This window comes from Syzygium oleosum, unplaced genomic scaffold (assembly GCF_021117445.2).
Source record: "Syzygium oleosum isolate NSW1041296 unplaced genomic scaffold, Sole_v2.1 Sole_v2.33, whole genome shotgun sequence".
NCBI lineage: Eukaryota > Viridiplantae > Streptophyta > Magnoliopsida > Myrtales > Myrtaceae > Syzygium > Syzygium oleosum.
The window spans coordinates 1085417-1106019 of NW_026607517.1; the positions used below are offsets into that span (position 1 = coordinate 1085417).

Below are 20603 nucleotides of genomic sequence, written 5' to 3' on the forward strand. Positions count from 1 at the left end.
ATAATGACAAAAAGGCGGATACTATTTTACATTGTTCAGTTTTCAATTTATGATAAAAAAAACTTAGATCGACTTTTGAAATTATATGTTTGCTGCCTCAACTCGGCAAATTTATGCACTTATTAACAAGATCGCCATTTAATTCTCCAAAAATGCCTTCCCATCTTTCACACCACTCACATCCAAATCCTGATCAACAAAACACAAGTCGTAACCCCTTGCTTAGCCATCACACCCTGTGGCCTCTGCCAAATGCCAAGGTCTCCGACCAGTCATCCTCCCCAATTGGACCTCTCTCTCGTGCAAAGGAGGTGCCATCATACCTTAAACGTCGATACATGTGTGAGTTGTGTTTGAAATGTCCTAAATCGAAGAATTGATATGGTGTGGAATAGTTAATATATCATAGTTGGCCCATAACTTATTAACTTAAGCTTTTGAGTGAAGGTGAGTCTAATTAGATATATTGATATATTTTCCCTTAGTGATCTCCCTAGGTGAAGCTATTGAACTTCTGCTGCATACTCCCAACAAATGATTGATTGGTGGCCCACTCCCAATATGTATTGGTGCTTAATAAATATCTCAATAAATGAAACTCATGACCAAAGCAGTTTTCGAGCAGCCGTCATGGTTCAATCTGGCGGAAGAGACATGTTTGAAGATGCGCAATGCATCATTCATGGTTTGATTTGGAGAAAGAGATGAGGATGAAGGTGGGCATGGTCTCACAAGGCAACAAAGTGTATATTTAACTTGAGACATCTTGATGCAGAAGAGTACTTGGATTAAGGTGCAACACACCTAATATTAAGTTTATACGTGAGGGAGAGATTGTTGAGAAAAGTCTCACGTCGAAAAATTGGTATGGTGTAAAGCCGTTAATATATCTTAATTGGTCTATAACTCAATGATTTAAGTTTTTGAGTGAGGGTATCGGGTTTCTACTGCGCGCTCCTAATATGATCTCAAATCGAGGTCGAGACGCCCTCGATTCAAGGCCGCGTATGGCCGTGGTGACCCTCACCAAGGCCGGTCGTGATTGTGAGAGGTAAAAAGATAATAAGTTTTAGTGGCCGAGAGAGAGAGAGAGAGAGAGAGAGAGAGAGAGGCTATGGGAAAAGAGAGAGAAACTACTAGGGCTTAGAGGGCGACGGCCGGCATTGGCCAAGTGGCGAGACAGAGGCGATGGCGGTTGGCGGTGAAGGAACATGGTGGCATACTTGGATCGAGAGTTCGGGCGTGTGGGTGGTGTAAGGTTAGGTTTTTGAGCTCTTTATATGAAGGGGGTATTTCAGTCATTTTAGTTGAGGCGACGTATGTAATTTGTAATTTTGGAAAACACACCTATCTTCTTCTATTTTTTATTGTGGGAATGAAAAATTGGGGCATACATTTGTCATCTTTCCCAAAAAAAAAAACAAAGGAAAGCACCGAAGCATACCAAGCCCATGTAAGGCAAATCATCAATCCAAAGCCCACAGAACTTCACATGGATAGGTCAGTCTTCGGCCTAGGCGACTGTCACCACCAAGCCCATGATGCACAAGCGATTCTTTTGGACTAGCTCAATCATTATTAACATTGGTTCACGACCTTAATCAAACAATGATTAACATTGGCTCAAGACCTTAATCAAACCATTGCTTTCGAAATGTCAACTTCATTTTTTACACCATCTATCGTTATATCGACTAAGACCGGACCGAATCGAAAGCTTAATTAGAACTAATCCGTGATTGATGCGAGCTTACCGTTAGATTCTTAGTTGACTTGGATTCTTTATAATGTTGGTCGGCTATTAATATAGTCAGGCAAGATTAGGTGTTGCTATTTATTTTGACCAAGACCGAGCATGGCATACACTATATCTAAGCAGCTCATTACATTATGACAAGATAATATTCTCGAGACTGTAATATTCTAATTGCAGTCTAATCGTGCTTAAGACAGAAAATTTAAATTAACTTAGGTTCTAACCAACATTATAATTTATAAAAAGAAAAAGTCGACCTTCTTGGGGACACATACGGGACATGTGTAATGTAACCTAGGAATCCTTCGAGAGAGAGCGCATGTTATTGTGACAAACTTCCCTTGTAGAATATAAACAATTCCTTTATGTGCCGGCTAAATTTTGAAATATATATAATATATTGTATATAGAGAGAGACACACGCATAACATTATTTAATGACATAGCTACATAATGCTCTATTGAATTAAAAAAATCTCATCATTTTTTGTCGAATACTATTTGGCGCCTAATCTGAATGGAGCTAAGTTGCTCATTTCCCTTATGATAGTTATTGCACATTTTTCCAATTTTGCTGATCACCCGTATAGATAGTCCTAGACTCCTAGTAAGCTCAGCAAAATCAACCTGTAGATGACTTGTGACAGCCAATCGCAGCCCCATAGTTAGTCACTTGATATCCGGCTGCGCTCGACACCCAGATATTTTACTTCTTTTCGAATGAGTAAAATTCGATTTTCGACCATCCATGGGGCACGATCGAATAAGCACATAAAGTGAAAAAGGCAACATACTTTGCTCTTCGCTCTTTGTGTTAAAGATCTAGTGCATATGCGGTACCACAGTCATGACAAACCTTGGGATTGCATACACGGTATTAGGGCACGTTTGTGTGGAAGAATATTGCTTTTGAGAAATTGTTTTCAGTCTTTTCGGTGTTTAGATGACGAAAAACTAATCAATTTAAGGAAAATGTTTTCCATGGATCAAAAACAGATTGAGGGAAAATAACTGTCCCTTCTGGCAACAAGAAGATAACTTTTCTTAAATCACTAAACAAACAAAGGCTAACCATTTTTCTCGAAAGTAATTTTCACGAATGATATTTTCTTTCATCACGAACTTTTCAACGAAACAGACACATCCCTGATGTAACTTCTCGTAGATTTCGTGTTAAGAGCACCAATTGTCATGTTCATGGGGGAAATTACAAAAGAGGGACTGTCGGATGTTGCTCAATCGTCTGGATCAAGTTGCAACTAAAGTCACTTTTCAATCTCATTGTTGTCTCCAACACGTACATTAGTGCCTTTTACCTGATTTCCACTTAGAATTAACCGCATCATCATGGCATTGCGTATAGATAAGAATAATGCCGAGAGGCCAACTGGGCATGGTTCATTCGTTCGAGGTTGCCCCTCAAACCACATCGTTTTCCATAAAAAAAAGAAGAGGAAAGCGATTAAGAACGACATCATCGAGCGAGTTGGCAAGAAAATTCGATAAACTACATTAGAAGACATGTCGCGGTCGGTAAAAGGGGGAAGTGATGAGCACATTTGAACAAAATTTTCCACATGTCCCAATTACATCAAGCAAGAAAACATTCCACTACTAGGGACCAAAACATTATCTGAAGAGGTCACGATCTCTTCTTTTTCCCCACAAGGTTAATTGAACTGAACCCATTGCAAGAGCCCTGACCCCCCCTGAAACGTCCTAGTCAACGTGCAGCTTTTCTTGTTTTGTTTTGGTAGAAGTGCAGCTTTTCTTGTTAAAAGCTTTTCCACAAGGAACTACAACGTTCACGTCAACAAAAGAAAGAAAAAAGAAAGAAGCAAGAGATTTAATTAAAAGATCTATCTGGCCGGTGCATTCATTGACTTTCTTGGTTTTTGGTCTGTGAGGGTGACGATCATCCCGGAAGTCCTACCTTCTCCTCTCCGGGGTCCAATGCGGCTGAGCCGGGCTGAGATGCGACGACACCACCCTCGAGTCTAGAAGCTCCATGATCGGTTTGTAGCTCACGCACCGCGGTACCTTGTACTGGTTGATCGACGCGCCCCTCGAGATCGCGTAGTCCATCAGCTCTTCGAATGTGCCGCTCTTGACCACGCGGATCTCCAGCGGCCCGATCGAGTTGTCCGCCACCCGGCACTGCCGGTACACCGTGTTCATCGACTCCTCCATCGCCAGGCAGCACTTGTTCAGCGCGTCGCCGCTGGGCGAGTTGGCCAGGTCCTTGGTTAGGAGCTCCCAGTAGATGACATAGTGGCCCGGGATGGTTTTGGTGTCCGCGTAGCTCGTGTACTCGACGACGCTGGTGTTGAACTCGCAGAGGAGCTCGGAAGCGTTCTCGATGGCCTTCTGGAGCTCGGCCTCGTCGGTCTTGTCCGAGTCGATGCTGAGCAAGACGTTCTTCCGCTTCACGAAGTGGAATTGCGGGGCCGAGTTGTGGAACCCGGTTACGCGGAGTATGTCCCCGACGCGGTACCTGCAGAGTCCGGCATAGGTGGTGATCACGAGCTCGTACTCCTTGCCGACCTCGACGTCCACCAGATCCACGAGCTTAGGGGGCGAGTCGCGGGTCAACTCGAGCGAGTTGGGCTCGTGGGGCAAGAACTCGAAGTAGGCCATGTTCGGCATGATGGTGTACGAAACCTCCGATGGCTTGCACATCGGGTTAAGGTTGAGCCCGAAATAGCACTCGGACGACGCGTACATGGTACATGCCAAGGGCAAGCCGCCGCTGTAATAATCGAGGGTGGGGATGTACTGAGCCATCGCGCCGGTAACGATCACGTCCAAATATTTCGTGTTGGGCCAAATTCTGGTGATGATGCCTTCCCAATTGTCCTGGGAACACTCCTTGGCGATGAACTCGGCGAGTGCCAGGTCGGGCTTGAGAATCCGGCATATACAGGCCCGAACTGCCGGGTCGGCGACCTTCGGGTTCAGCGAGCCGGTCCTTATGTCCTCGGCCAACTGCTGCCAGTTGAGCTGCAGGAACCGGATGGCCCGGAGCAGGCCGGACGCGAACACCGCGCCGAGGCGGAGCACCTGGGAGCGCTCGACGAGGCCACACAGCATCTGGGTGTACATGCTCTGGTACGAGTCGGAGCAGAGGATGGCCTCGTTGGGGCTGGTGTAGACCGTGTAGGGATCGTAGGGGCGGGTCTTGAAGTGGTCGCTCTTGTAGTAGCTGGTCAGGACGGGCCGGGCCAGGAGCCCGCCGGGCGTCCGGGTCTCCGACTTGACGAACAGGAAGTAGAGGCCCTTGCCTTTGTCCAGCCCAGGCACATAGCTGTTGCCATATACAACTCAAGAAATTTCAGAAAGAAAGCTCGAGAAGGATAAAGAAAGGAACAGCATCATGTGCCATTAATGGTGGCGCTCTTATTGCATGCAATATAATGCAAAAACACAGCACACTCACAGGTTCATCACTGGCATGAGAAAGCTATAAAGTAATTGGCGACGATCTAGCTCTTCTTGAATTGTCGGCATCAGCTTCCTCTCTCCAGCTGAAGTCCCAGAACTGCAAGGTTTTACCAAAAAAGAAAATTTTAGCGTATTAAACTATCATCACCGGCCAAAAGCTTGCATTGACTTGACAGCATATCGCACTAAATTTACACGTTAGGTATGTCAAAAGACTGCAGGAGGAAAGAATTGGGATGTACCTCGTGAGGAACTCGGAGATGGGGTGAGCTGACAAGATCGCGGAGCGGTCACCGTTGGCAATGCGCTGGATTTCGGGCTGGAGGTCCTCGTAGGTCACCGTTGGCAGCTTGGACTTGAAGGTCTCGCGGTCGGTCGCGCCGTCAAGCCTGTACCTCCTCAGGTACTCGGTCTCGGCGTTCCGGCTCAAGATCTCGGCCAAGACCCTCTCCTGCACGGCGTCGGCGTTCCGGGTCAGCTCCTCGATGAGCTGCAGCGCCTTCGCGTCCTTCTCGCACGCCGGCGGCCCCAGCGGCGAGGAGAGCACGGAATCGACGGCCATTCTATGCAGTGAGAGAAAGCTGAGAGGGCTCTTGTCGGAGAGACTAGAGAGAGACGTTCTAGAGAGAGAAGCTCCAGGTCAAGAGCTTATAGAGAGAGAGAGAGAGAGAGAGAGAGAGAGAGGAGGAGTTGCAATGTTCTTGCAGTGAGTTTGATGAGAAAGTGGCGGAACGTTTATATAGGGGAAAGGGAGGGAGAAGGGAGAGAGAGATGAATGGAAGGTGATGATACCACTTCCAAAATCCCACGTCACTGTTTCGGCCCACTGACAAATGGCACGGTTTTTAGACTTCTTCCTCTCCTTTGACCATATTATTATTATTAATATTATTATTGTTATTGTTATTATTTCAAGTTTATTCGAAAAATCACTAAAGTTACGAAACAATAATTTTTGTGACCGCATGTTATCATTCTATATAGTGACAAATGGAAATATTATAATTTCCGACATGTGCGGGCTCTTTTTTTGTAACATGCACAATCAATACCTTGAAAATCGAATATTTCTTTTATCTTTTTATTAAGAGGCATTTATCTAATAAATGAAAGAAAAAATAAGCGGGCCATCGATATGACGTACACGCGGATTGTGCGGTTCACGTGCATCGATCACGAAATTTGACAACGTGAAAATTGAGCGGTTGATCGCTCGGCCAGTCTCTCGTGGACGCGAAACGTAAACGGTGGGGGAGGGACAACTGGATGGGTGAAGCCGACTGTAAAAAGTGAAAAAAGGGGAAAAAATGATTAGCCACGAAATGCATTTTGGAAAAAGAAAGAGAAAAAAATATATATTAAAAAAGTGAAAGTAAGAGAGCGAGGGTGGTGGGGGTGGTGAGGTATTGTCGGGATGGGAGGGGGACAAGGTGGGGGCCCAGGACACGTGCGCGGGGGGAGCATGTGGGGTTACGTGACCGCCATGTCAGCGGAGCACAGGGGAAGGGGTCTCGTCGCCGCCCAACCGCAAGGCCCTTTTCCGGCAGCCCTGTTGCCCCCCGACAGCGACGGCCTGCCGCCTCGTCCGGCAGTCGCTGCTGCTGCTGCAGCCGTGGCTCGCCGTGCCCCACCCCTCCCCTCTCTCTCTCTCCCTCTCCCTCTCACTACGTGCAAAGAAACACATGCATGCGCTCGCAAAGACCGTGTCAAACTTCGCCTTTTGTTTCCCTCCTCTGTTCTTCTTCTTCCTTTTTCTTCGTCGGTAGCTGCCTGACCATATCGGTCATCTGCCTAACTCGCGAAGCGTTTTCTCAGCTGGCAAATCTCCTGAGCTGTGTAACATGCTGCGCAGAAAAGACTGAACGAGAGAGGATGACATGACATGGCTCCTTCCGAAAAGCTTGTGTGTTTGTATTGGTTCTTTTGATGGAAACATGCATGGTCGGGGGAGAGTTTACCGATGGTCGGTCCCCCCGGCCCCCAAACTCTTTTACATGAAATGCAACATTTGGACTGATGCAACGAGTCTTGAACCTAATTTGAAAAGCGCCATCGCGTGCCAAACCTTTAATTTTGGTAAAAAAAATCAAACTTTAGCTAAACCGATATTCGAAAGTGCAATTACACAGCCGGCCGCCACGAAGTCGACTTCATATATTGTTTTCTCGAGAGGACTTGATTGAGCTTTATGAAAATTGTGTAGAGTTCGATCACATGGGTGGAAAGTTTTACGGCTCTCGATGGCATTCAATACATGAATGAGGTTTATGACCTTTGCTATATGTTTTTCTCGCTCGAGAAATTTCTGTACAAGTGTGTCGCTAACCGAATAACGCTATGGTGGTGTCTTCGTGAGTACTGCCGAGGAATAAGGAATTCTAAAAGGTTTTCTACGAAGCGACACGGCAATATTCTTTAAAACATTTAGCAGCCAATAAAAGTGCAGGACTCAAGACAAAAGTTCGTCAACTTCATTCAATCTACTAATGAAATCTTTACTCATTATTTAATGCATATGATATTGTCAACATTTTCAAGCATAGGCTAGCATCAAAAGGTACGTCATAAATCTTTTGAAGAAATACGAATTGAGCACATCTCGCATCTTGCGTGTCAGATGGAAGTTGGAAGTGATTACTTGTCCCACAAATATTTTTGGTGGAAGTCTTTCTTTGTGGGCTCTAGGTTTGTTCTGAAGTTTGACTATTTCCATTAAAAAAATTGATATAACCAGAACACATTTGCACGATCCCTCATCTTGCTATTCCATGTATATAGTTTTATCGTTTTGGCTCTTAGATTTTACTTCATTTTGCTAACACTTTTCTTTTTCAGTTTGAATTTCCTGAGAAGCGAAGCGGTGAAAACGGGTAGGCACGAGTAAACTCGCAAACGCATGCCCGGAGTTTATAAGTTTATAACGTTCCGTGACGAGGTGAATTCAGGACCATGAGAATTGACAAGAATATGGGTTTCATCCTTATCATGCCTTCTCTGAGCAAGCTTATTTTACTCCTCCTTCGTAGGGAAGGAACATCTTGCGTTTATTAACACAACAAGAACTCTGTCTCTTAGTAATGGAAGGCCCAGCGCATTAATGGCCATAATGTACGCGTAAATTTCATGCAACGGGGAGCTATTTCCCAAGTTTTTTCATTCTTTGGGGAGGAGGAAAAAAACAATTAATATTAATTAATTTCAGGGGAGGAGATTTAAATTTCTTGTGCACAGCGAAGATTAGATTGGAAGATAACCGCCGCAAGATTCATCAAGATTTGCTCGCCGTAGTTTAATTGGGGAATCACGTGTGGACAACTTCCACTGCGGTTCCTAAATTTCGTTCTAGGGTTTACTTTCGATTTTCTAAATCTTAAGACAACATTATACATTACTTCCAAGTGTGCACATGCAGTCGCTAAAGAGGTCGGTGCAAGTTAAGGTCGATCCAGGAGGTGATGAGCTCCTGGAATCCGACAGTTCGCCCCTGTATCGTTCGATTGAGTCCTCCTAATCAATGCCCAAGTGGATCGTTCGTGACCAACCCCATCTGAAAAATGATTTTGCTGAAAAGATTTAGACCGTTTAAGCAATTACCTCCATGATAGAAGAGGAATAACGTAGCCAATCCATCACCAAAACTCGTCGAGCGATCGAAGGGCGTACCCGGTTGTGAAATGTGGTTAAAACACGAATGGGATAAGCTCGTTCGGCTATATCTCGAAAGGATTTCACTACATTACTGTCGAGGGGTTAATTGCCGAAGGAAGTCCTATCTTTACTTCAAATAGCAGCCACAATTTTCTCCCTAGTGATTTTTTTCTGTCCTAATTCATAGATCATTCAGTTCTTGTGTTTTCAAGTGCAAACATCGCTCGAGGGAGCGTTAAGGAAGATGATTGGCACACATAGCGAGAGATAAGAAGACCCATGCCTCTTCACCAGAAATGGTCGAGTAACATTACCAATGAGCAAGGGACATTATATTAGGGCTGATGTCACCAACAGATTTTTGTCTAACCATAATTAAGCTCAACCACCTGTATTCACAGCATCTATGGCTTTCGTCATTCGTTTGTTTGTGTCCTTCCAACACCCAGCAAGTTCCATGCCAACTTTGAATTTTACAGAGACAACTTGATAAAAAAACAAGAGAGAGAGAAATGCAGATGAAAAGGACTGCTGTAAGGTGGCCGATTCAAAGAGAAGACTGCGTTTAACCGTCCCCATCACTTTAGTCGATGCCAAAAATGATTCAAACTTATATAATATGCTTGCGTGATAATATATTCACATATGTTATCATGCTCTTAGACTTGTCCAGATAAATAACCCAATGATTCTTCCGAGAAACTACCGTTGCATAATAGTTAGGGTTCTCTTCAAACGGTTCGTATCCAAAGCTACACAATGATGTTGTGCAGACAAGCATAGCATCAACTCCAACCTTCAACTCAAGTTGATGGGGATGGATGATGTAATGACAGCGAAAACTTATGTGGGGTTCTTGAGGATAATGACTAATTCTTGCCTAATCGAAAAATTAATAGTAATCTACCCAATCTTTAGTTGACTAATGCCTCGATCGAGCTCCTAATTTCCAACCCGAGAGAAGACCCAGTAATGGCGTATCCCAAGGGCCACGGCAATGCCTTTCTTGCCGGTTTTGAAGAGGAAGGGTTGGAAATTCGTGGCGATGGCTCATCTTTCTCTTGGCTTTTACTTATGATTTCAAGGGGTTAGGTTTGATCTCGAGCTTCTAAAGGGCGAGACCTTGACTTTCCCCAACAACTCCAAGAAAGTATAATAATTCAAGTTAAAACGCACTTTTCGCTTCCATTAGGCTTATCAACATGCATCCACGTCGAGTTCAAGATGGGTGTCCCTTCGCCCATAATCTGGTCTCGTGGCGATGTCTTGCACTGAAATGACCAGACATCTAACTACGGCATGCCTGGCCATATCGAGACGTGATGGCTTTTGATGTGTTTTAACTTAAAAGGTTCACGGGTCTTGGTTTTCTTGCATTCTTAACACGTAATCGTGGGCGGTTTAGGCAGATCAAGAAGTTTGACAAAAAAAAGATGTTGTTTGAATAGGCAGAAGTTGGACTGCGTTGGCAACGTCGCTTTTAAACGTCCTGGCGACTTTGACATGTTTGTTTTTGTTTTTTTTTTTTTTTGGATGATCTGAGTTTCGGTTTCAACCCTTTTGCCGGGTAAATCTTTTGCTTTACGTCGATAAGCACTTACGACCAAAAATAATAATAGAGAAGTCGATAACGACCAAAAAATTATGGATTCAGCGTGGCCGTGGCATGTTTTGTAGCTAATTGACTGTTGATTAAGATATGAATAGCCATGCAATTGGATTGAAACAAGTGGGAGGAGGGAGTTCAATGGAAGAGCTCATCCCAGTAATTGAGGATCAAATCGCGGTTGATTTACTTCATCATTGAGATTAACACATAATTATAATATTTGTCAATGAGAGGTATACTCCTCTCCCTATATTATGCATGTAATGAAAAGATATTAGCGACCGCATATCAAATGAGCTTAATTAGTGGGACATTTCACGACTCGAGATTTACCTTCTTTGGATTCCCACCCTCCAAAAAATAGTTGGGGAGGGGGGATACAAAAGCGGGTTTATAAATTGGAGTTTCAAAAGTTATATAATGAACGTCGAGCAATTGTTTATTAAAAAGCGAGAAATATCCAAATATCCCAAAAAACATATTATCGTATTACTTAATTGAAAGGACACATACATATAACCGGAAAGTTTATTAGGATCATCAACTGTCTTTAAAAATTTCTCATAGTCTCTCAAAATCGTCCTCGTAGATAGAATTATCACATCATTAAACCGGCATGCGAATCACGAATCGTGGCCAGAAGTCTATTTTCATCATTATGAATGCCTCAACTTCACGTTAAGCCTTGGACCTTGGCGTACAGGACGACAACCTTTGATCCCCACCAAATCATAGGCCAAACATATTTATTACGCCGACAATAATGACAAATCGACCGACCTTCTGGACCGTACGAAATGTAATGTCACACACATGGCCTTCTTCGATCTTCTTCTGTTCACATTCTGCAATTCCTATGCTACATGATTGAAAGCCCCCGACGCTCGATTTCTTAGTTTGTACTGTACTTTGCCATTCTTCCGTACTACGACTGCACATTGCAACTTGATTTAGGTCCTTCCTCTTGTCTGTCCGACAATCAATGATGGGATGAGCGTACAAATCAGTTTTGGCTAATCTTAATTGCTCGTGAAAGGATTTCTATCAATTCTCTAAAGTCCAACTCCAAAGATACAGAAACCCCACATATATTTTCTTTTAGGAGAATCATATGTATATAAAAAGCACAAAAATCTTATTGTCGCAATGTGGAATATTTCAACACCCACTTTCACGTGCAAGCTAGATGCAAAAATGGGAGAACTTGTATCTGGCACTATGTTCGAAAGTTCAGCCAAAAAACCTAAGCCAACAGTTAGAGGGAGCCCACATGTATATAAATAGCACATAAAACCTCATTATCAAGCAACACAAGATATTTCGACACTCATTTCTCAAATTTAAAAGCAAACGCCGAGCAAACGTAAATCGTAGAGGTGCCACCTTATTTTAGCTGTATTTTATGCCACAGCCCATTAATTTATGATATGTTTTGAATACACATTGTTTACTTTATTTATATAGTTTGAAGAGAGAAGTCCCCAAGAGCGGATGAAACGTGGGGATTAATTTAAGGAGGGAGGGGAAAGGAAGGGGTGTGGAAGGTGAAAACCGGCAGGGCGGCAGGGTGCGTTTTTGCTCTTGGTGGCCTCAAATCTCGAAAGTCACAAGCGCTTTTTTGCATGGTGACTCGCTTGACCGGTGGCTATCGAGTTCTTACAAAAGACGCATCGTGGCACGGGAAAGCTTATTATGTTATGATGAATGGGATGGAGCCATGCAAATACACAAGTTGCACGAACGCGGCGGCAGATGGGGGCTACCTTTGGTGGTGTCGAGGATGTTTCGTCCTTGCATCTTCACGTGATAAATAAGGGTTGTTCTCTTCTTCACACGACCCCCTGTAAGAACCCAGCTTGCGCCACTCATGTTTAAGTGCATGCCATGTCTTCTTTATATTCCAAAAAAGAGAGAAAAGAAAAGGGAGGTCTTTTGGAGAAAAGTGATAATAACCCGTGAAAATGGAATGATTACAAATTACTTCGGATGGAAAATGCGTGCTCTTCCACATCTTCCTTCGAAAACATCCGTCTCTTGAATCAAGCAGGCGACCTTAACGCGATGGTTAAGGAATGCAATTCCACACGGAAGTTAAAATACATAGTTCTGGAGAGGTTCCTCTACCTCTCTTGCTGTTGCACCGGATCTCGATTGTCGATACATAAATTAGTAATTAGATTTTACAGCTACTCTTGTTCGCCTGGATCGATGAGATCCTACATGGACACACCGACAGGGTACAAGGTTTCCATGCACGTAACAAGGCGCGCACTAGTCTGTTTGCCCCCGTGAGTGCAAACAAATCCCTTGTTTTGGCCGAACCATTCGAGCTTTGGCACGACTTACTATCTGGCCCGCAAGCTTAGGGAAGAATTCGTGTTTGACTGCTTAAAAATTGAGTTTGTCGTATTGGAAAGGCGGTCCTATTCCAAAGTTAAAATATCAAATAAAATTCGGGTCACCCATTCACGGCACGTTTCGAAGACTTTTTACATTTTGACCATATGCGGTCAAGCCACTTTGATTTACTGCTTTTGCCCACTTTCCAGTCAACCCTTGTTACTCCCCCTTCTTTGCCTCCTCAGTCCAACTTTAACAGCGGGTCAAGGGGCGCTAGCAAGAGTGTACCGGTCTTCACACCCCACAATTCTAGTGAAAAGATCTGTGTGGTGATGCTCCGAAGCTTCTCTCGGAGAAAACAATGAGCCGACGACACACCATATTTTGTCTTTCTTGCGAACAATTTGGGAGTGATGAGGCGATCCTTCTCGAGGGTTGCTGACGACTCCAACGATCTTCACAGTCGAAAAAGGGAGGGAGACAGTAGGGAAACTTCTTGGTAATACCTGAAAGAATTTCTGCCCAGTTTGTCTGCGAATTGAAGGCAGGTCTTTTCGGTCTTAGGGGATGATGGAAACCGCTGAAAAAAGTTGGGTAGAGATAGGAGGAAACCACCCGCTGATATCATCGCTAATGCGTTATTGAAGTCAAAAGATGGAATGAATCCGTCATGATGCGATCTGCGACTCTGTAGATGAAACGAGACGAGAGACGAAAGAAGAGCCACCTATCGTGGGCCGGTCGTCACCACCGTGAAGCACGACACCATTGTGTAGTGGGGAGTTCCGACCTGGTGGTACAGGGTTCGATCCATGCAAAGATAAATGGGAGACAGGGAGATCGGTATACCAGTCGATCCACAAAAAAACGTGTTGTGTTCTCTTACACGCATAAATCGGTCCACTTAATTTAGAAATCGCGTATAATTTGGGGCATCATTATGTCGATCGATTTGATAGATCGGTCTTAATACCCCTAGCATTTACTCTTCATGCAGAAGGTACTAGAAAGATTAATGGTATATGCTTAAAAAGTGTCCATAAAATTTTTTATCAGGAAAACGTTAATGGGCTAATTATCGTTTTACAAATGTCTCCTGATATTAGAGGCAGGGCCAAGTAGCTAACAGGCAAACTTCCAGCTTTAAGCCACACTAACTTGAATCATATGCTGCAATTGATCCTAAAACACAACGTATTATATTGACCCGTCACACTATGGGAGCTGGCCATGCCCGAAGTCGTTACCTTAATCACATAGAAGATGCCGAAGGCAAGGCCAATGACTGGAATGAAGTCGGCGGCTGGATTACCTTTTCGTAGGGATAGCTAATACTTGTTGGGTATTTTGGTTTGACATTACTTTACACAGAAAAAGGAGACGAGCTACATCTGAGTTCAACTTGGGAATGGGAGTCCTCTTTTTTTTTTGGACAATGAAGTAAGACCAAGTTCATGAGCTTATTATCCTAGATTGAACAAGTTCATAGGATTCACTTTTTGACGTCCCCATACCCCTTCACATGGTGACATGGGGGCAAAAAAGGGAAAGACGAGATGGGGTTTCTCTCTCTTTTGACATTGTGGGCCCCCAGCTAGAGGCCCGCACAATGAGCCATTGCCTCAGTGATATAGCTACTTGATAGTCGCATCGTTGTGCCCGGTGATAGAATAATTAAATATTAAATCACGACTTCATATAACAGCTTGAGCTTTTAGTTGACAATAGTCCCACAAAATCTCACATGGTATCATAGCATACATTGTTCGGCTCCTTCGATATAAACTCCATCATATGTAAATTGACATAGTTTGGATTAGGCTTTACAATATCATAGCAGGAGATCATGAGTTTAATTCTTTCCAAGCCCCTATTTGCCTTCCCAATTGCATATTTTCACGCTTTAGGCTTAAACCAAAATCTAGCCTACGCGTGAGGTAGAGTGTTACAATAATTAAATGTTAAACCACGCCTTCATCTAACATCTTAAGTTTTTAGAACAGTTGACAGAGGTCTCACAAAATCTCACACATGAGCTATGAGGGCTCTTAACCACACGAATAGTTTATTATGCTCATCAGTACTTGACCATGGGATGCGGATTATCCAAGGCATACTAGCATGGCATATTTCTCCCGTTCGAACCTGGTTTGAAACCAAACCTTTCCTCAGGAGGATAAATGGCACGATTCGGATGAGATCCAATATAGATCTAGGGTCAAATTATTTTCAAGAAAATGAATGATTTAGAAAATATTTTTCTAAAAATGGTTGTTTGTATCGCGTAAAAATAATTAATCAATGAAATATATTTTCATTATCAACAATAATGTATGTCTAACTATTTTCATGAACAATGAAAATAATTTTCGCTTGTTCATTTTTATAAGCGACACAAACGATCATTTCTATGAAAATGTTTTCCAAATCGTTAATATACTGAACCTTTCCATCAGACATTCCACTTGAACTAGGACAACTTCACCTGGGTGTTGACGGATGTTAGGGTAGATAGATGGTGTTTCAGCGTTTGACTCGTCATCAAGAGAAAGATTAGGCGAGGGCCAAAACTGGAACTAAATCAAAAGTTGCAGATGAAGACTTTAAGAGCAGCAGTTGAATGAAGCCCGAAGGAACATCTAGGCCCAAGGCCCATGAAGTTCGTTGACTTTTCATGATGGGCCTCATTCGATGGGCCCACGATGATCGGCCCAAATGCGGATTTGGCGACGGGCTGCGACCGCCGAATTAAACCGCCGACGCGCGCAGGGGCAGGGGGACTGAACGCGAATTCTGGTCAGCGGAGGAGGACGAGACGAGACCAGAGGGTTTCTTCGGCGATGGAGGTGGCGGTGGACGAGAACGAGCTGAAGGCCGTCGGTGCGCAGCCCCTGACCGACGGCCGACAAGGCCTCCGCATCCACGGTTGGGAGATCGAAGCTCGCAAGCGCTCCATTCTCAACTCCTCCACTCTCCAACAGTATCTCTCTCGATCTCGATCTCGTGTAGACGTGTGCATTGCTCTCTTATTTCGAGCTGAACTCATCTGATTATGCATGTCTGCGGTGTTGTTCGTACGCGATTATTCGCTCTTGAGGAGTTCCTATCTTTTCTTTTATCACGATCGTGCAACGATGAACTTGTTTATATTTTCTGTGTCGGCATTGCGGGTATCTGGTGTTTGTCGGGTGTAGCGTTTTAAGTACTTGATCGATTTTGCCAATGTGTCGCTCCGATTGTCGATGCCCTAAGTTAATTCTATCAAACGTCTGAATCTTAGCCATTTTGCTTTGTCTTAAATCATCGGAGATGCCGGCGATTGACATGGTTAGGAGAATTGACAGTGCAGATTGGAATTCAGCTTCGAAGTTCGCTGAATTGCAAGCTGTGTGTTGATTTCTGTCGAATTTGTTGCGAAGTACATACGATAGTACCACTTGGTTTAAAGAAATTGCATCTTCTTCGTGTGATTAGGAGAGTTGGTTGTCTGCTCTTTATCTGTTGCCCCGTTGTTGGCACTCTGCCATCGGGGATGGATTTTGTCTCAAACGATTGATTTGCATAGTACTTTTGCAGGTGGGAACAAAAGCTAGGGACATCTCATTTTCCTGAGATGATATTTGGGGAGAGTGCCCTTATTCTTAAACACTTGAATAGTGGGATGTCAATCCATTTCAATGCTTTTGATGCCCTTGCTGGCTGGAAGCAGGAGGGTTTGCCACCTGTTGAAGTTCCTGCCGCAGCAAAATGGAAATTCAGAAGGTATATCGTGTTTCTTCAGGACTACTTTCACGTTTGCTGACTGGTTGTTTATATAATGGTTTTGTTACAACACTAACTTGCAGAAACTAACTGATGCTAAACCAATTTTAAGGTATCTATTCATCTTTTAAATGATGTCATACAGTCCCTCTTTTGGTGGGTCAGTTTGACTGTCTGATGAGTTATCTCCTGGAAAGTTCATCATGAATTTGCCACTGGGTGGCTCTTTTGTATATTTTTAATCCTGCTCATGACTATCTTTTGTAATCCAGTTGCATTGAAAACATAAAGGATAAGAAGCTTTTATGCTCTGGGTGAGAGATGTATAGTTTTGATTCTTACTGGGAATTTATTGATCTACAGCAAACCATTTCAGGAGGTGATACTGGATTATGATTATACATTTACAACTCCTTATTGTGGCAGCGAACCAATTAAGATAAATGCTGAGGTATGTCCTAGTCGCTATCTAATACTATGCATCTGGGTAATACTTAAAACTCGGAAAAATGTAAGGAAAAAAAAAGGAGAAAAAGCTGATCAGGTAAACACGCTATCTGCTAATTTCTTTACTAACTTACAGAGGGTAGTAAGACTCCAAATTTTCGTCAAGTAATAAGGAGGATTAAAATAAAGATTCCGATTGTGGACTATACTGATTTTATCATTTTCCTGGATCTGTCGCCATTCTCCTTTCCCCCCCTCTTCTCAATTAGGATGAAACAGAAGCCATCTCTAAGGTGACTGGTAGCCTTCAATGGCATGATTGCGAGGATCGTATTGATATGGTTGCCTTGGCAGTAAAAGAGCCTATTCTCTTCTACGACGAGGTAGCAAAATTGTAACCATGATCACACGACAAATGGACATCTACGAGCATCTTTCTATTACTATCTTGTGATAATGAACATAATTAATGAATTCTGCAGATAATTTTATATGAAGATGAACTTGCCGATAATGGAATTTCACTCTTAACAGTGAAAGTGGTACTCTTTTATCTTGTTCTTGTTCTTTGTCTTTTAAATGTAGTTCTGAAGCTTTTTCATTAGCATCAGTATTGATAACAACTGATGGAAATCTGTGATTGTTTTTCTAGAGAGTCATGCCAAGCTGTTGGTTTCTTCTCTTGCGATTCTGGGTGAGTTTAATCCATTATATGTCTTCTTATGCCATATCACCAATGTTTTTATCATTGACAATCTGCTTGGATGCAATCAGCTGTGTAAGGATGGCAATGGGGCGGGGTTAGAATATTATCTGTCTTCTCCTGTGAATCGGAGCCCCCCAAACACACACACACACACACACACCCACACACGCACACACCCCCCACCCAGCGAGAAAGAGAGCTGCCCTGCATCCATCCACTGCCCTGGCATGGCCCAATGAACTCTGCCCCATCTCTGTCCACTTTCCGCTAGGCACATGGTTGCCCTGCGGAGCAGCAAGACAGCAAAAGGATTTATTCAAAAAATTATTTGCGGAAAACTAAGGTAAAAAAATTTCCAGAAGCATAATTTCTGAACATCAATCTGACATGGAATGCTACACAGTGGAAGTGGGAGATCTGTTCCTATTTAAATCAGAACAGTAATTTATGACCTCACTAGCTTGTCCACATGTATCAAGCAAACCCTGGTTGGTGGGTAATGTGTGGCGGTGGAGGCCGTCGAGATGTTGAGGTTCGGTTGTGGTGTCAAGAGGGGTGAGGCAAGGTAGTAAGATGGTTGCTGGCCGTCAAGAGGCTGGAGGAGAGAGATGTAAGACTACTCTGAAGGTTTGCAGGAAAGAAGAAGGGCATTATGAGCTTTAGTAGGATATTATGCTTTAGGTATTTAAAACACCAGGTGGTTTTATGGGGCAGGGCATACGAAATTCCGTTCACCGCTCGGACCTGTGAAGGTTTTGGCTCATCTGCCCTGCAACCCTCCTCGTGCCCTTTTTCTCCACCCAAATTGGGGTAGGATCCCCGGATCCTGGAGAATCCCTGCCCTATGGCCATCCCTACGCTGTCACTTCTTAAGAAATGCGTTTCTATTGTATTTGTATTCTGAGCACTAGGAAAATAACCATTATGTTGTATTGATTGATGATCATTATGCTTAGTTTGTCTATAGGCATTGGAAATTGATCTGATAGTTACAGGGCATGTATAGATTGTTTGTTTTGACAGTATGGTGATTGCATTGTTTACTTGGATTTGTACCAGGTTTTGTATATTTTGAGAATAATACATGCTTATCTAGCAAACTAAAAAAAGAAACAATACAATGCTTAGCTTAGTTTATTAACTCGTTGCTCAATCAAAAGTATGTTGTTGACTCATTCTTTCAATCCTACAGCTTAGAGTTGATGGAGTGCTAATGAGATTGAGGGACACCCGCATGTATTGCGGCTTTGAGGACAAAAAATGCCGTTCTATTCTACGAGAAAGCTGTTGGAGAGAGGCGACGTTCGAAGCCTTAGCTGCTGTAAGTATCTCTTGTGCGGTCATTGATGGTTATGTTACACATCTTGCTTTCCTTATTTTTGGAGCTTCGATATGCTGGAGCTTGATCGGTAATTTGGTTGTTATCGTGGAGATCATCTAGGCATTGGTGTATTGGTTTCGGCGTGGTGTGAGAAATAATGGTTTTCTGAATTTCCTACTGCTTGCTAGGGATAAAATGTGTATTTGTTTATTACTAAATGATGTTTAGTAATTTGCTGCTAGCGAGGCAAAGTCAAGCTAGCCAATGTGAGTATTTAATTTAGCTTGCTGAAAGTCTTGCACAATCATATGTTCTTTGCAGTTAATGTGAGTAACAGCTAATTATGAGTGCCATTGCAGTTGATCCTCCTATTAATGTATAAGTACCAAAAGAAATGACATTATCTTACAAGTCTCTGCTGGTCTTGCATTTGAATAGGTTTTTTGACTTCTCACGAACTTAAATTTGCCAACATGGATGCCTATTCAGAATATTTTATGGCTCGTACACTTTAGAAAAGGGCTTCGGATCGTAACTTGCGCAATCTATTATGATTGATCATATGAATTCTCGTTGACTTCATCCCCTTGAAGAAACTTTTGCGCAATTGATTCATGTCTCCACACGTTTGATATAGAATTTCTGTAACCGGATTCTCTACATTGCATGATGTGAAACCATTTCATTTTCTAGCGGCGACTGAACTGCAAAGTGCCAAGGCACAGTTACATCACTTCATTAGAGACTAATATTACATGTCCATTATAGATATGTTGGAGTCTGCCAAAATGGCCACTGCATTAAAAACAATGGCATGTTAACTTTTTCCGAGAATATTGCCTGCAGTTAGTCCTTTTTGTGACAGTGGCATGGACTATCCTTAGGGTTGGCATATCATCTACTTCAGTAAGAGCTCTATAAGATTGCTTGTTCTGTTGCTGATATTCAGACAATTGATATTTGGGTTTTGCAGAAAGGATATCCATCCGATGCTTCTTCATACAGTGACCCAAGCATCATCGGCCAAAGGCTGCCTATTGTCATGCATAAAACCCAAAAGCTTGTAATCCCTGATGATTTATAAGCTACAAGTTTCTGGCCGTTTAAATGATTGATGGTACTTTGTATAGCAGGGATTTTTGAGAAGTCTTTGAACCTCTGTAAGGTGGAATGGAGTTGTACTTATACACAAACTAATTTTTATAATGCAATGAACAGTCATTCTTCGGGAGCATCATACCCGTTACACTTAAATTGTCTGTCTTCGTATTCCTATGATAGTTTTCTTGTTTCATGCTTCATTTAATATGTTGAGCTAGTGAGATCGAGGCATGTTAATTTGGGTATGCTTAAAAATGTATTCAAATTAGAAAAATCCAGATGTAACTGAAGGCAGTACGTTGGAAGAAGTATAGTGCATTTTATGTGCAAGAGATTGAATACCTTACCAGGTTTTCTGTAGAAACTATGGCCAAAATTGGATAGCAAACTTTAGATTTGGAGCTCTTCAAGTGGTATGATGATTTTTTTTCTCCTTTAGCAATGAGGAGTTGAATGATCTTCTGCTGGTAAT

The 20603-nt window shown here is 42.9% G+C and overlaps 2 protein-coding genes across 2 annotated transcripts; one reads left to right on the forward strand and one right to left on the reverse strand.

Moving 5' to 3' along the window:
- Positions 1-3314: 3314 nt before the first annotated feature.
- Positions 3315-5893, reverse strand: LOC115692709 (probable indole-3-acetic acid-amido synthetase GH3.1). Its single transcript, XM_030619657.2, has 3 exons — positions 5440-5893; positions 5193-5294; positions 3315-5060 (listed from the first exon to the last, which is right to left on the reverse strand). Exons 1-3 carry the CDS (start codon positions 5757-5759, stop codon positions 3686-3688), a joined length of 1797 nt encoding a protein of 598 aa, XP_030475517.1. The 5' UTR covers positions 5760-5893; the 3' UTR covers positions 3315-3685.
- A 9661-nt stretch (positions 5894-15554) lies between these two features.
- LOC115692747 (TIP41-like protein) lies at positions 15555-20264 on the forward strand. Its single transcript, XM_030619706.2, has 8 exons — positions 15555-15774; positions 16371-16556; positions 16920-17007; positions 17273-17386; positions 17486-17545; positions 17656-17697; positions 18902-19030; positions 20004-20264. The coding sequence occupies exons 1-8, from the start codon at positions 15635-15637 to the stop codon at positions 20112-20114; spliced, it is 870 nt and encodes a 289-aa protein (XP_030475566.1). The 5' UTR covers positions 15555-15634; the 3' UTR covers positions 20115-20264.
- The last annotated feature ends 339 nt before the right edge of the window (positions 20265-20603 follow it).

Coding starts and splice junctions, on each gene's coding strand:
- LOC115692709 (XM_030619657.2), bottom strand. CDS start 5,759: ATGGCCGTCGATTCCGTGCTCTCCTCGCCGCTGGGGCCGCCGGCGTGC. Junction 5,295..5,439: donor ATCTCCGAGTTCCTCACGAG/GTACATCCCAAT, acceptor AAAACCTTGCAG/TTCTGGGACTTCAGCTGGAG. Junction 5,061..5,192: donor CTCATGCCAGTGATGAACCT/GTGAGTGTGCTG, acceptor ATATGGCAACAG/CTATGTGCCTGGGCTGGACA.
- LOC115692747 (XM_030619706.2), top strand. CDS start 15,635: ATGGAGGTGGCGGTGGACGAGAACGAGCTGAAGGCCGTCGGTGCGCAG. Junction 16,557..16,919: donor GCAAAATGGAAATTCAGAAG/GTATATCGTGTT, acceptor ATTGATCTACAG/CAAACCATTTCAGGAGGTGA. Junction 17,387..17,485: donor CTATTCTCTTCTACGACGAG/GTAGCAAAATTG, acceptor TGAATTCTGCAG/ATAATTTTATATGAAGATGA.